Source organism: Capra hircus, chromosome 9 (genome assembly GCF_001704415.2).
Source record: "Capra hircus breed San Clemente chromosome 9, ASM170441v1, whole genome shotgun sequence".
Classification (NCBI taxonomy): Eukaryota; Metazoa; Chordata; class Mammalia; order Artiodactyla; family Bovidae; genus Capra; species Capra hircus.
Window position 1 is genome coordinate 52,423,785 of NC_030816.1, and position 14,940 is coordinate 52,438,724.

The 14,940-nt window shown below is 40.5% G+C and overlaps 1 protein-coding gene across 2 annotated transcripts in view; it reads left to right on the forward strand.

The window, feature by feature from the left end:
* Positions 1,162-14,940, forward strand: part of CEP162 (centrosomal protein 162) — a 95,552-nt gene continuing 81,773 nt past the window's right edge. The window contains exons 1-3 of one of the 2 annotated variants that reach the window (XM_005684719.3): positions 1,162-1,440; positions 3,271-3,386; positions 12,078-12,189. In XM_005684719.3, the coding sequence (XP_005684776.2) occupies positions 3,330-3,386; positions 12,078-12,189 (169 nt within the window). In that variant the 5' untranslated portion in view covers positions 1,162-1,440; positions 3,271-3,329. Of the gene's footprint in view, positions 1,441-3,270; positions 3,387-8,365; positions 8,396-12,077; positions 12,190-14,940 lie in introns of those variants that run through there. The other variant, XM_018053180.1, reaches the window with a different exon arrangement.

Genomic DNA, 14,940 nt, shown 5'->3' on the forward strand with positions numbered 1-14,940 from the left:
ACTGGAGTGGGGTGCCATTGCCTTCTCCGGTGAAAGACTGTAAAGGAGGCCTAATTTGCAAAATGCTTCCTAATAAGGATGGGTGAGAAAGGTTCCTAGAAGAAATGAAGGCTAAATTGAAACCTAAACCCCTAAAGGATGAGTAGAGGGCAGCAAGAATTGATAAAAAGGAAACACATCATTTTCACAGAGAAAGTAGCTTTCTCCATCTCCCAAGGGTTGAGGGATCTTCTAATGTCTTCTAACCACACCCTACTTCTCCTGCAATAGCTGTGCTTGTACAAAACTGCAATTTTCCAGTCACTTGTCTATCTGCTCCACTAGATCAAAGACTCCACCAGGGCAGAGATTATGACTGTCTTCACCCACTCAGCACTTTTTAGAAACAAAAATATAGATTTAACTGAATTGTCTTTTAGACTGTAAAGAGGTGAAGTAACCCATGTGCAGCTCCTAGCAACTTAAGTGCTCAATAAAACAACAGCTTCTTAAAATCTCTATCATAATATTCAAGTCCTTATCATAGGGCACCGTTCCTGGCATGCACACATTTGTATTACAATAAACAATTGCTGAAAGAAAAGTTCAGGCAGGACCCGATGAGGTCTTTATGTCTGCCAGCATCAATGCTTTCGATTGATGCTGATTTTTCTTTTTATATCCTAAATACTGTCCTCTGAAACTCCAACGTGCTTTGTTTTTATTTTTTAGAGGAAAAAATAGAAAAAATAAAGTAAAATGCAAGAAAATAATTGTAAGATGCCGCAACAGAACAGGGGCAAAGGAATAGTGGGAAACCACAGAGATGCTCTGATATTACTAATAGGTAGGGCTTGGGGTGTGTCTGTGTATTTTCAATTTCTTGTCCACTAGATGGTGGAACAGAGTCCCTGTCCTGAAAACAGAGTTTCATTCACAAACGCGCACGCAGGGCGTTGCACATGAAGGAAATCACTCAATATTTTTCAAGGTTGCCTCTTGGAAAGCAGAAGGCTGAAATAACACGGGAAGAGAAGGTTTGGAAGAGATGAGAAGCGGTGAGAAACGCTGAAATTCTAGGACCAGGGGAGCTAAACTACATTTCCCAGGAAGCCACGGGCGGACCCGCCACACGCCTCACTCCTGCTCCCGCGCTCACGACCCTGTCGTACATCCACCACCCCAAGGAGCACAGGGAGGGCCGCAGAGTCTCCAATGGTGCAGCAGCAGCGGCTCCCACCCGCCAGACCTCCTGCTAAGCCACGACCGCTCTAACCTGCGCTCGTGGAGGCGAGAAGACGCAAGCTACAGTCCCTCGGCGCCCGCAAGCCACGTGACCAACTTGCATCATGTGACTCCAGAGGCTTGCGGCTGCAGTCCGTAACCCTGGCAACTGGCTCCCCCCCCTCTCCGCCCCCCAACCTTGGACCTTCCGGGAAAGCGCGGAATTCGGAAGCAAAGGTAGGTGAGGCGTGGATACCTGTTTCCCGCTCGGTTCAGCAGCGTCCAGACTGTGCTCAGACCTGCTTCTTGGGGCCTTGAGTTTCGGGTCACTCCCCACCTCCGCCCCGACTGCACTGCGAGCGCCTTTGTCTTATCACGGACGCCAAACGCGCGTTTCCTGGGGCCGGGTACTCGCCGGGCGGGATCCGCCTTTAACCTAGAATTTGGGGCCAAGAGCTTAACAGCCGCCACCCTGAGCTGAACCGAAATGCAGAAGGACGGGGAGGAGGTGTTACTGCGCAGGTGGGCGGAAGTGTTGACCAAGTCTCCGCATCTCCCGCCTCGACGAAAGGAAGCTGGAGTCGGAGCTGCTTCCAGGAGTTGCAGTCCCTAAGTTGGCGCAGAGCCGCCGTTGGATTCATGAGGGGAGACTGGAAAGAGTTTAGCGTTGCGCGTCACCATTGCATAGTTTTTGTTGACCTTCCCTCCCTCCAAAAGATGCTCAATTTGTTCAAATTTGTGTACTCCACTTTGTTTTAGGTAGATTCTGATTCTTACTAACTCAATCCAGAAATTTGTATCTGGAAGCGTCCCCAGTGTCAGGAACTGTGTATTTTGCAAAACTTCTAAATATGGGTTGATAATCAGCTGAATGATAAAACTACAGGAACTCTGCCTTTTCCTTTGCAGAAGGGAAAGTCTTTTGAATATGCTGGTTTTTAAAAGTTTTCTTGAGAAGCCCTGGTTTAAGAGATGTCAATACACACACACTCACAGATATGCATAGATTTAGGAAATATTGTGGAGACCACTTTTTAATCATTGGATATTAAGAATGAAAATGCAATTCTGAACTCAAGTATAATGGACACTGTAAAAGCTGCTTGTTAAATCAATTTTATTAATGAATTAGGAATCTCTCATTCAGTTTACTGGTCAATGATTGTACGTATATGCTAAATCATAAGAGAAATGCCTGCGCAGGAGTGGGATCACTGGATCAAATGGTAGTTGTAGGGAAAGAGCAAACAAGCAAAATTGGCAGTGGTCAGGCCCTCTCACCCCAGGGCCTCTCGCCCTCACCCCACAGTTTGTACATACATGTAAGAGCTGAGATCACTTATAGCAGTGGGCATGCAGGTAACCTGTAGAAGCCCCACCTGAAAAGCTTTTGCCTCTGCATTATGGCCAGGTTATGGCTGTGTCTGCTGGGTCAACCATGGCAGAATACATTGCTACTGCTGTGCCAGTCAGGAGAGACTATGTCTGCAGTTCCTAGGGTTCCTTGAATTTTCTTCCAGCTTATGGCTGGCGACTTGCCTACCTTGGGTTCAGGGAACAGACAGTGAAATATAGCAAGACAGTAGTTTTATTTTTGGTTTCTTATAAAGAACCTCCATACTGTTCTCACACTATGGAGAACACTCCTAGTGGCCACACCAATTTACATTACCACCAGTAGTGTAGGAGGGTTCGCTTTTCTTCACACCCTCTCTAGCATTTAGTGTTCCTAGACGTTGTGGCCTTTTTGACTACTGTGAGGTGATATCTCATTATAGTTTTGATTTGCATTTCTCTAATAATTAGTGATGTTGAGCATCTTTTCATGGGTTTCTTGGCCATCTGTATGTCTTTGGAGAAATGCCTATGTAGGTCTTCTGCCCATCTTTTTTTTTTTCCTTCCTTTCTATGTTGAACTGTAAGTGAGCACCTGAAATTAACATAACATTGTAAATTAACTATATTTCAGTATTTTTTTTAAAAGAAGTGTCTGAAGTTCAAGTCTGCCTGTTTTTTTGACGTGATACGGATTTCCTTAAAGGATGTTTATTATCTCTTGCCATTTAGTGTTTCCAATGTTGTAAACACTTCAGAATGTTTACTTTGGAAAGTGAAAAGTATTGATAATGGCCCACTGTTCCAAAGAAGAGCTGGATGAAGAGTTTGAACAGTTCATGAAGGAAGTAAGTATATTTTTAGAAGCCATATTGTAAATTATCTCACCAGAAACTCATTTCTTCAATTCTCCCTTTCACCTGTAAGATACAGTCAGTCAGTCATCAGGCTCTGTCACCTGTCTCCAGAGTATATCTATCATCCCTCTAGTTCTCTCCCTTTTCACTGCAGCCATCCTAATCCAGGGCACCATTATCTCATTAGGCTACTGCAACAGCTCCTACTTCCTGTCCCAGCGGTCCTTCATCACACTGCAGCCAGCATGGTCTGTGACATAAATCAGACTCTGTTTGTCCAATGTAAAACACTCTATTCCTTCCCATCACGTAGAGAATAAAATCCAGACTGCTTCCTGGGGCTGGCAAAGCCCTAGTGCTTTTGGGTATGTCCACCTCACTGACTTTATACCATTCCTTCCCATTTTCCAGTCATGCCTTTTTTCTCCTCCAGATATGGCAACTCAGTTCATGTTAGGAGCTTTGTACTACTAGCTGTTCCCTCTGCCAGTACTAGGAGCTTCCCTGGTGACTCAGACGATAAAAGAATTTGCCTGCCATGCAGGAGACTCGGGTTCAGTCCCTGGGTGGGAAAGATCCCCTAGAGAAGGGAACGGCAACCCACTCCAGTATTCTTGCCTGGAGAATCCCATGGACAGAGTATCCTGGCGTGCTGTATGGTCCATGGGGTCACAAGGAGTCGGACATGACTGACGTTTCACTTTCCATGCCAATAATGCTGTCTGTTCTTCCATTGTTTATCTGGGTGGTGAAGATCTCTTCTTAGAAATCCTATGTGAGAGGTTTTTTTCCTATTGACCCACTGAAAGAAAAAGTAGCCATCAGGTTCCTTCTTAGTATACCATGTGCTTAATTATCCATGTTGCACTTATAACCATTCATTATTTTACTTCTTTAGGTCTGTTTTCTGCCTCCCATAAGAATGAATGGTCTATGACATGATGGCTGTGTTTTTTTAATTGAAGTATAGTTGATGTACAGCATTATATTAGTTCAGATAGTGATTCTGTTTTCATAGATTATATTCCATCTAGAGGTATAAAATACTGGCTATATTCCCTGTGCTGTATGATATATCCTTGTAGTTTGTTTTAAACACAGTATTTTGTACCTTTTAATCCCTACCCCTGCCACTATTTTGCCCCTCCTCCTTTCTCTCTTCCCACTGGTAACACTAGTTTGTTCTCTATATCTGAGCGTCTGCTTTCTGCTTTGCTATATTCATTCATTTTACCTTTTTTTAGATTCCACATGGAAGTGATAACATACAGTACTTGTTAACCCTGACTTATTCTACTAAGTATAATACCCTCCAGGTCCATCCATATTGTTTCAAATGACAAAATTTTATTCTTTTTATGGTTGAGTAATATTCCACCTTCAGTTCAGCTCAGTTGTGTCTGACTCTTTGCGACCCCATGAACCGCCGCATACCAGGCCTCCCTGTCCATTACCAACTCTGAGTCCACCCAAACCCATGTCCATTGAGTCAGTGATGCCATCCAACCATCTCATCGTCTGTCGTCGCCTTCTCCTCCTGCCCTCAATTTTTCCCAGCATCAGGGTCTTTTCAAATGAGTCGCCTCCTCCCATCGGGTGGACAAGTATTGGAGGTTCAGCTTTAGCATTAGTCTTTGCAGTGAACACCCAGGACTGATCTCCTTTAGGATGGACATATATGCATATATACCACACCACCTTTATCCATTCATCTGTTGATGAATACTTAGGTTGCTTCCATATCTTTGGTAGTGTAAATAATGCTGCTATGAAAAATTGGGATTCGTTTCTCTTTCGAATGAGTGTTTTTGCCGCCAGAGATATATCCAGGAGTGGAACCACTATATCACATGATACTTCTGTTTTTAGTCTTTTGAGGAACCTCTTTATTGTTTCCATGGTGACTGCGCCAATGTACATTCCCACTAACAGTGTACATGGATTCTCCTTGCTCTACATCCTCACCGGCATTTGCTATTTGTAGCTATTCTGATGGTCTTCACAGGTGGCTCAGTGGTAAAGAATCCACCTGCCAACGTAGGAGACCTGGATTTGATTCCTGAGTCAGGAAGATCCCCTGGAGGAGGAAATGGCAACCCACTCCAGCATTCTTGCCTTGAGAATCCCTTGGACAGAGAAGCCTGACAGGCTACAGGGGTTGCAGAGTCAGACACCACTGAGCGTGCACAGAGCCATTCTGAGAGGTGTGAGGTGGTAGCTCTTTGGAGTTTTGATTTGCGTTTCCCTGATTAGTAATGTTGAGCATCTTTTCATGTGCCTGATAGCCATGTGTTTATCTTGTGCCCATTTTTAAATCAAATTGGGTTTTGGGGCCAGGGGGGAGGTTGCTCTATTTTTGATATTGAGTTACATGAGCTATTAATGTATTTTGAATATTTACCCCTTATTGAACGTATGATATGTGATTGTTTTTTCCCATTCTGTAGGTTCTTATCATTTTGTCAATGGTTTCCTTTACTGTGCAAAAGCTTTCAGGTTTGATTAGGTCCCATTTGTTTATTTTTGCTTCTGTTTCCTTTGCCTTAGGAGATAGACCCAAAAAAATAACTGCTATGATTTATAACAAAGTGTTCTGTCTGTGTTTTTTTCTAGGAGCTTTATGGTTTCAGGTTTTATGCTAGGTCTTTAATCCATTTTGGGTTTTTTTTGTATATGATGTGAGAACTGTTGTTTTATATGGAGCTATTCAGTTTTTCCAGCACTACTTACTTCAGTAAGAGATTTTTTTCCATTGTATATTCTTGTTTCCTTTGTTGTAGATTTATTGACCATAAATGCATAGGTTTATTTCTGGGCTCTCTATTCTGTTCTATTGATGGATGTGTCATTTTTGTGCCAATACCACAGTGTTGCGATTACTGGAGCTTTCTAGTATAGTCTGAGGTCAGAGAGCTTAATACCTCCAGCTTCATTCTTTTTCCTCAAGATTGCTTTGGCTATTCAGGGCCTTTAATTGTTCCATATAAATTTTAGGATTACTCTAGTTCTATGAAAAATGTCATGCATGTTTTGGTAGGTATACATTAAGTCTGTAGCTTGCTTTGGGTGGTATGTACATTTAATAATAATCTTCCAGTCCATGAACATGAGATATCTTGCTATTTCATTGTATCACAGTCAGTTTCCTCTATCTTTATTTTATAGTTTTCAGACTGTATAGCTTTCATGGGCTTCCCAGGTGGCTTAGTAGTAAAGAACCCAGCTCTAATATAAAAGACAGGGGTTTGATCCCTGGGTCAGGAAGATGCCCTGGAGAAGAAAATGGCAGCCTACTCCAGTGTTCGCGCCTGGGAAATCCCGTGGACAGAGGAGCCTGGCGGGTTACAGTCCATGGAATGGAGTCAGACATGACTTACTGAGTAAACAACAACCACGTCTTTCAGCTTCTTGGTTAAGTTTATTCCTATGTATTTTTTTTCTTTTTGATGTGATTTTTAACACAGAGAGAGACTATTTTTGTCCATTTATATCTGTTAACATTTGCTTTATATATTTGTTGTAGTTTAGTCGCTATGTCATGTCTGACTCTTTTGCGACCCCATGGACTGTAATGCACCAGGCTCCTCTGTCCATGGGATTTCCCAGGCAAGAATACTGGAGTGGGTTACCATTTCCTTCTCCAGGGGATCTTCCTGACCCAGGGATCAAACCCAAGTCTCTTGCATTGCATGTGGATTCTTTACTTCTGAGTCACCATATTAGGTGCATATATTTTAATGAATGTTGTATCCTCTTGTGTTGATCCGTTTATCATTATATAATGCCCTGGGTCTTTGTTATAGGCTTTGTTATAAAGTCTATTTTGTCTGATATGAGTATTGCTACCCTTGCTTTCTCATTTCCATTTGTGTGAAATAACTTCTTGCAACTTCTCACTTTGTTTTTGTGTGTCTTTATCTCTAAATTGAGTCTCCTGTAAGCAACCTGTAGATGGCTTTTTTGGTTGATGTTGTTCAATCAGCCACCCTATGTCTTTTGGAGCATTTAGTCCATTGACATTTCAAGCAATAGGTTTTTTCTTACTGCCATTTTATTGCTTATTTTTGGGTTTTGTACTACTTCTCTGTTCTGGTTTGATGATTTTCTTTAGTGATATGCTTGTGTTCCTTTCTCTGTAGTGTTTGTGTATCCATTGTAAGTTCAAACACATTCTAAAAGATCTGTATTTTTTTCCTCCCCTCTCCAGTATTTTGTGTTTTTGTGTTTTATGTCATATTTTATATCTTCATTTTTTATCCCTTACCTGTTTATTGTAGTTACAGTTGATACAATTTTTCTTTTCAATCTTTGTGATAATTTAAGTGGTTGGTTCACAGCCTTTACTATATATGTGTCTTAATCAGTGAGATTTTTCCTTTCCTATACGTGCTTGCCTCTTATAGCATTTTCTTTTCCACTGAGAGAAGAGTCTTCAACATTTCTTTTAGGATCAGTTTAGTATTGATGAACTCTTCTAGTCTTTGCTTGTCTGAGAAGTTCTTCATCTGTCCTTCAGTTCCAAATGATAAGCCTGCTGGGTAGAGTTTCCTAGATTTTAGTTTTTTTTCCTTTTTAGCATTTTAAATATGTCATGTCTTTCTCTTCTGGCCTGCAAAGTTTCTGCAGAAAAATCATCTGATAGCTTGGTAGGGGGAGGAGGGGTGGTTTGCTTGTATGTGACCCTTTGTTTTTCTGTTGTTGCCTTTTAGAATAATCTCTTCCACTTTTAACATTTTAATAACTCTTCAGTTATTATATGTCTTGGTGTGGGTCTATCTGGATTCATTTTGTTCAGGACTCTCCATGCCTCCTGTACCTGGATATCTGTTTACTTCTTCAGGTTCTTCTAGAGGCTTCCCTGGTGGCTCAGATGGTAAAGCGTCTGCTTGCAATGTGGGAGACCTGGGTTCGATCCCTGGGTTGGGAAGATCCCCTAGAGAAGGAAATGGCAACCCACTTCAGTATTCTTGCCTGAAAAATCACGTGGATGGAGGAGCCTGGTATGCTACAGTACATGGGGTCACAAAGAGTCAGACATGACTGAGTGACTTCTCTCTCTCTCAGATTCAGGAAGTTTTCAGCCATAATTTCATCAAATAGATTTTCAACTCCTTTCTCTCTGACTTCTCCACCTGGGGCTCCTATAATATGAATATTGGTATACTTGATGATGTCTGAGAGGCCCCTTAAGTTGTTTTCATTTTCTATTGTTTTTCTTTTTCCTGTTTGATTATTCTGTCCTCTAAATTCTGCTATTAATTCAGTCTAGTGTGTTTTTCATTGTAGTTGTAGTCTTCAGATCTGATTGGTTCTTTTATATTTTCTAGTTACTTGTCAAAATTCTCACTGTGTTCATCTATTCTTTTTTCTAATTTAATCTTAGGACTAATGCTTTGAACTCTTATCTGGTAAATTGTTTATCTCTGTTTTAGTTTTTGTTCTTTTGTTTGAAGCATATTCCTCTGTCTTCTCATTTTGTTTAACTTTCTCCATCTCTATGAAATTAGGTGAAATAGCTACCTATCCCCATCTTGAACGGGTGTCCCTTTGTAGGAGCATCCCTATACAGTCTGTGTGCCCTGTGGCTTTGATGGGAGAGCTGGATCTGATGTAAACAGGAGTCATGTCTTTCTCCAGGGTGTGCTAATAGCTATCATTTTGGTAAGCAATGGGACTAGAGATGAAGGTGCTCAAGCCAGAGCCAGGTGTCAGCCAGGGCTCCTTCTCTGCTCAGTGACAAACACCACCCTATGAGGGTGGGAGCAGGTCCCAAGTTGCTGGAGCAGGAACCCTGAGGGTCGGGTCCCAGCCGGTTCTGTTCCCTGTGTGTACACTTCCTTCTCCTGGCCTTGTCATCTTTCCCTAGAGAGCAGCAGAGCTGGAGCAAGCAGGGCTGGAGTAGGGGTTTGGCTTGTTTCAGGGTGGTTACAGGATGGCAACCAGAGCTCTGTGCAGCTTCGTCTGCTTCCTCCACCTTGTTTTGGGAGTAAGCAAGTGTGTGCACACTCCTCACAAGCAGAGTTTGGGTTTCTTACAACCCTGTTGTCACTGGCTTTCTAACCAGCTAAGGGGACTCCTGTCCCCAGTGTTAGACCCCAGGGCTGGTGCCCCAAATATGTAGTTCTAGACACTTACTCCCCAGCGTGGGTCTCTGAGCCTTTTAATCCCCTTCCTTTTCTGTATCCCTTCCCTGGAGAACAGGCCCTGACCTGATCTCTTTTCTTTTCTTCCTACCCAAGTTCATATGGATCTTTCTTATAGCTTGTGCCACTTAGCATTTTCAAGGTTCATCTGTGTTGTCTCATCTGTTAGTACCTCATTCCTCTTCTATAGCTGAATAATATTATAGCTTTGTATGGGTTTGCCACATTTTGTTTACCTGCTTATCAGTTGATGGACATTTGCGTGCTTTATACTTTTTGGCAATTATCAATAATGCTGCTATGACAATTGTATATAATTTTTGTGGGTATATGTTTTCATTTCTCTTGTGTATATACCAGAGGGTGGGAAATGCTGGGTCATGTGGTTTAACCTCAACATTCAACCTTTTGAGGAACTGCCGAACTGTTTTCTAGGTGGCTGCACCATTTTACTCTCTCATCAGCAGTATATTAGTAGTTTTAGGCTTCCAGTTTCTCCATATCCTCAGCAGCACTGCTGTTCACTGGGGAGCCAGCTTTTGTGTTTTGCTTTTTATGATCGTAGCCAGAAAGCAATGTGGAAGATTGTCAAAAGTGAGAATACCTTCTGTGCATTAGACAGTGCCTTCCTGGGCATTCTCCATTCTTTTATGATCTTTGCCGCAACCCTGCAAGGTCGGTGTTACCTTGCCTGTTTTCTAGATGTATAAACAAAATTAACTTATTTTGAAGTTAAAATTTGAACTCAGATCTCTCTGGCTCCAAAAACCTGCAGTCTTTCTTTCGTGCCCTTACCTAGCCATGAGTTTAGGAGGAAAAGACTGAATCTGAGGCAGGTTATCAGAGTTGGGTAAACAGGGAGAGACAGAAAGGAGAGAGAAATGGGACATTTGAGGGTGACAGTGAAGTTTAAGGCTGAATGGAAAGTGATCCAGTGAAAATTCAGATAGAGTAGAGTATTCTTTCTTTCTTTCTCCCCCTCTTCCTTCCTGGTGGTCAGGAAAGACGAGTTCTTTTTGAACAATTTTAAATGGCTTTCTTACAAGTCATTGAAGTAGAGTTGTTTGCTTGGCAGGTGGAAATGTGTGTGTAATCATCTAAAAAATTTAAAAAGTCATTCCATTGCCCTAGTTGGGGGACCATACAGTGTCTTTGAAAGTGGACAGGTTTCAGTCAGGGAAACCCAATTTTGAACCCCAGCTCTGTTATCACTTACTAACAGTAGCAACCTGGGCAAGTTGCTTAACTTCTCTGAGTTTACTTCCCCATCAGTAAATCTCTGCTGGATTGTTTGAAGAGTGAGATAACCTGGGTATGGATCCTGACATAGAGCAGGCAAGTCATTAATAAATGTTAGTTTCTTCTCCAGAAGAATTGTGTTAAAGTGAGGGTAAAAAGGACTAAGAGCAGAGTTCTGGGTAAGTTTCGTATTAACGAAAGAGCAGAAGAGCCAAAAGCTAGTAGAGTTGGTTAGGAAAGGTCAGAGAGATGAGGTGTAACCTGGAGGAGGTGGTACTGTGAACTGTAAGAGAGTTTCAGGAAGTGAGAGTTGGTCGCTGTCAAATCCTATGGTTTATCAAGGAGACCGCTGATGGTGGTTCTTTATTTGTGGATTTTGGAGGTCTTTGGTGACTGAGGAGAGTTGTTTTGGATGGGTACCAGATTTTAAGGAGTTTAGCAATGACCTTGAGAAGTTAGAATGTGTATAAAAGAAAAGTGATGGGTAGAGTGAAAGGGAGATGTAGGACTAAGGACCTCTGCCTCTCTCGCGTTTGTTTTTGTTTGCTTTTTAATTTGTTGTTTAGTCGGACTCTTGTGATCCCATGTACTGTAGCCTGCCAGGCTCCTCTGTCCAGGGAATTTTCCAGGCTTGACTACTGAAGTGGGTTGCCATTTCCTTCTTCAGAGGATCTTCCCGACCCACGTCTCTTGCATTGGCAGGGGGATTCTTTACCGCTGAACCACCTGGGAAGCCCTTTTCTAACAGAGGAGACTTGAGTGTTCATTCTTTTATCCTACGATTATGCCAGGTGCTGTGCTTGGCCCTGGGGATGCAGCAGTGAGCAGGTTTAATAACCTGAGGGAAGGAGGGATGGGAGTTTGAGGAGGGAGTGAGATAGAGATGCAGTAGGATTACCTGGTAAGAACCTGGTAAGCAGGAAGTGGGCCCCTCTGCAGGTTCTCCTTGGCGTGGAGAAAAGAATTTCTCTTCTGAGAGAGGAAATCAGTGTCTTAACAGGTGAGTCGAGTGGTAGAGTGAAGGGAGTGAGAAGAAGGGTGGTTTTGACTGTAGGGTCTTCATTTTCTCAGTCAGAGAGACATACTGGCTGAGAGTAAGGGAGGTACTTTGGATTTAGAGTAGGAGGTTAGGACTGTAGTAAGATTTGGACCTAAAGGGTAGAAAAGGAAAAATAAATTTTTTCATTACAGTTTATTAATCATTGTGACAAGCACTAATTGTCAAGTTCTAAGAGAAACATTTTCAGTGATAAATCTGGGATTCTTGAGTATGAAATTCAGTAGCTTATATCTGATTTAGCTTTCAGATGATTCCTTTGAAAACTCAAATAAAACACCTAGACAACCTAAAGAAGTGAAGAAGAAAGATACAGTGCCATGGTGGATAACTGAAGATGAATTTGAAAGTGGTGGTAAATACTGCTAATTTTAAATTATTTGACCACAAGGGGGCAGACAAGACTTTTGATTCTGGATTTTCTTACTGTGCTGTTTAGGTTGGCCAAAAAGTTCCTTTGGTTTTTTAAGTAAAAGTAAAAGACACATTTTTTCATTTTCAACAAGAACTTTATTGAACAACATATTCACCATTTTGTTCCACTACCTTCTGCCATTTTTCAGAAAACGTTGTAATTCCATCTTCCCCAAACTATCTTTTTGAGCAAAGAATCGTTCCAGGTGCCGTTTACAGTCTTTCAGGGAATTGAAATTTTTTCCATTAAGAGAATTTTGTAAAGACCAAAGTCAATGGGCATCCAAAAGTACAGTGTCTGGTAAATACAGCGGATAAATCAAAACTTCCCAGCTAAGCTGTAACAATTTTTGCCTGGTCATTGAAGAAAGTTGTGTTATCTTGATGGAAGATCATATGGTTTATATTGACTAATTCTGGACTCTTTTCGTCAAGTGCTACCTTTAGTTGGTCTAACTAGGATCAGTACTTGTTGGAATTAATTGTTTTTCCAGAAGGAGCTCATAATAGAAGGCTTCCTTCCATCCCTACCATATTACAACATCACCTTTGGATGAAGACCAGTCTTGTGTGGTTGGTGGTGGTTCATTTCATTTGCCCCACAATCTCTTTGGTTCCACATTATTGTACAGTGTCCCCTTTTCATCACCCATCACAATTTATTTTAACATTTTTATTATGTTTCAGTAGAGAATTGCATGTGGATACAGTCAGGAAATTTTTTTTGCATAACTTATGTGGCGCCCAAAGTGATTAATGTAACCATACTTGTGCAAAGGATTTTCAGCACTTGGCTTTGATATTTTAAGTATGTTAGCTGTCTCCTGCATGGTATAACATTTATTGTTCTCAATTAATTTCTTGATTTGATCACTATCAACTTCAGCTGGGCTCCCTGACCATGTAGCATCGTCCAGCAAGAAAACTCTAGCACAAAATTTTACAAACCACTTTTTAAAAGTTTGATCAGTCACGACACCTTCCCCATTCACTGCACAAGTCTTTTTTTATGTTTCAGTAGCATTTTTACCTTTCTTGAAATAATAAAGTATGATACACCAAATATGTTCCTTTTTCTTCCATCTTCACTATTAAAATGGATACGCAACAATTCACCAGTTTTGGTAAGGTTTTTTTTTTTTTTAATGCACCCTGATATGCCAGCTGTCACAATATAATCTAACAAAACTTTTTCTAATGAAGTTAAAGACAACTATGCTCTACTAGAGCCATTTTTTGGAAAAAATCAAATGAACCTTTTGGCCAACTCAATATAAATATGTAAGGAAAATAATACTAATAGTGAATTTTAAGCTTGCATTGATTTTCATATTATATAACTTTATATTTGTTATATAATTGAGAATCTGTATTTCTGCATTATCAGATTATTTTACATTCAAATAATCTATAATTACTTAGTTTTAGATGGTGAATAATATAGGTATATTTATATGCTACATTTAATGGTAAATTGATTTAAGGTGATTTAATAAGCTACTCTGACAATGTATTAATGTCATTGCATTTGGAAGATTTTAATAGACCTGTTGATTTTGGTATCACTGTCTGTTAATAACAGTAAAAAAAAATAAATACCATTGTCTTAATGGTAAAGAACTCATTATTGATCCTGTCTAGCACATGCGTATACCTTTCCCAGAACTTTTCCTGGTCACATTTTACAATGCAAAAATTGCTTCCTTGCCTGTTTCCTGCATTATAGCTAGTATATGTGATACTGCCGAATTCTTAAGGATCCCCCGCTACCTCTGTTAAGTACCTGTGATAACAGAAACTGTGGATCTTTAAGCACTATTTTATGAACTGATAGGATTTCTATAGTTCTTTTTCCTTGTACTCCTTGACTCTCAACACTAAATAATAAATATTTAATAAGTAAATATTACAATTTAATAGTCATTTCTCTGTTCTTTTTAACACTTTACAGTAAGGAATTGTCTTATTGAAAAATTCAGTGTATTTTTTCATAAATCTATAAGTCATGCACAATGCTAAAGCTTGTATATGAAGAATTTTTTGTTTTAGAATCTTTCCCCATATTGGTGTTTGAAAAGGTATTATATGATTAAGTACTATTGAAATAGTTGACAAAAATTTGAGACTTAATTAGCTTTAAAATCTCTCTCCTAGAAAGTAGTGAATTAGAGTTGGGGTATGCAAACTTATGCAAACTCACTCTAAAGGAAAAGAGTGAGTCCTAGACCAACACTTAATGTAACCTAATTAAAGAGACTAAATTTTTTTAAAAAGTGTATCAATCAGTGGATTTGATTAGTAAGGGATGCAAAGGATACTTAGGAAGGAAACTTTGACAATGTCCATTTAAACACAGAGGAGAAGGTTTCTCTACCCAAGGGCATAACCTGGTCCCTCATTCATTCACAAGCATTTACTGAGCTCATATTACCATCTGAGTATTTGGCACTAGTATACAAAGATAAAATATGATTCCGGCCAGCAAGAATGTAGATGCTTCTAAGGGAGAACTGAACCACCCCTCTTGAGAGGAATGCGTTTCTTAAAGAGACATTATTAAACATCAACATTGAGCCAGTTCTACCTTATAATTTTGCTTTCTCTTTCAATTGCCATCAAGACAAAATGTTCTGCAGAGAAGGTGAAACTATAATTCTGCCTGCTGGTTATACTCTTCATTGTAAATAACTGA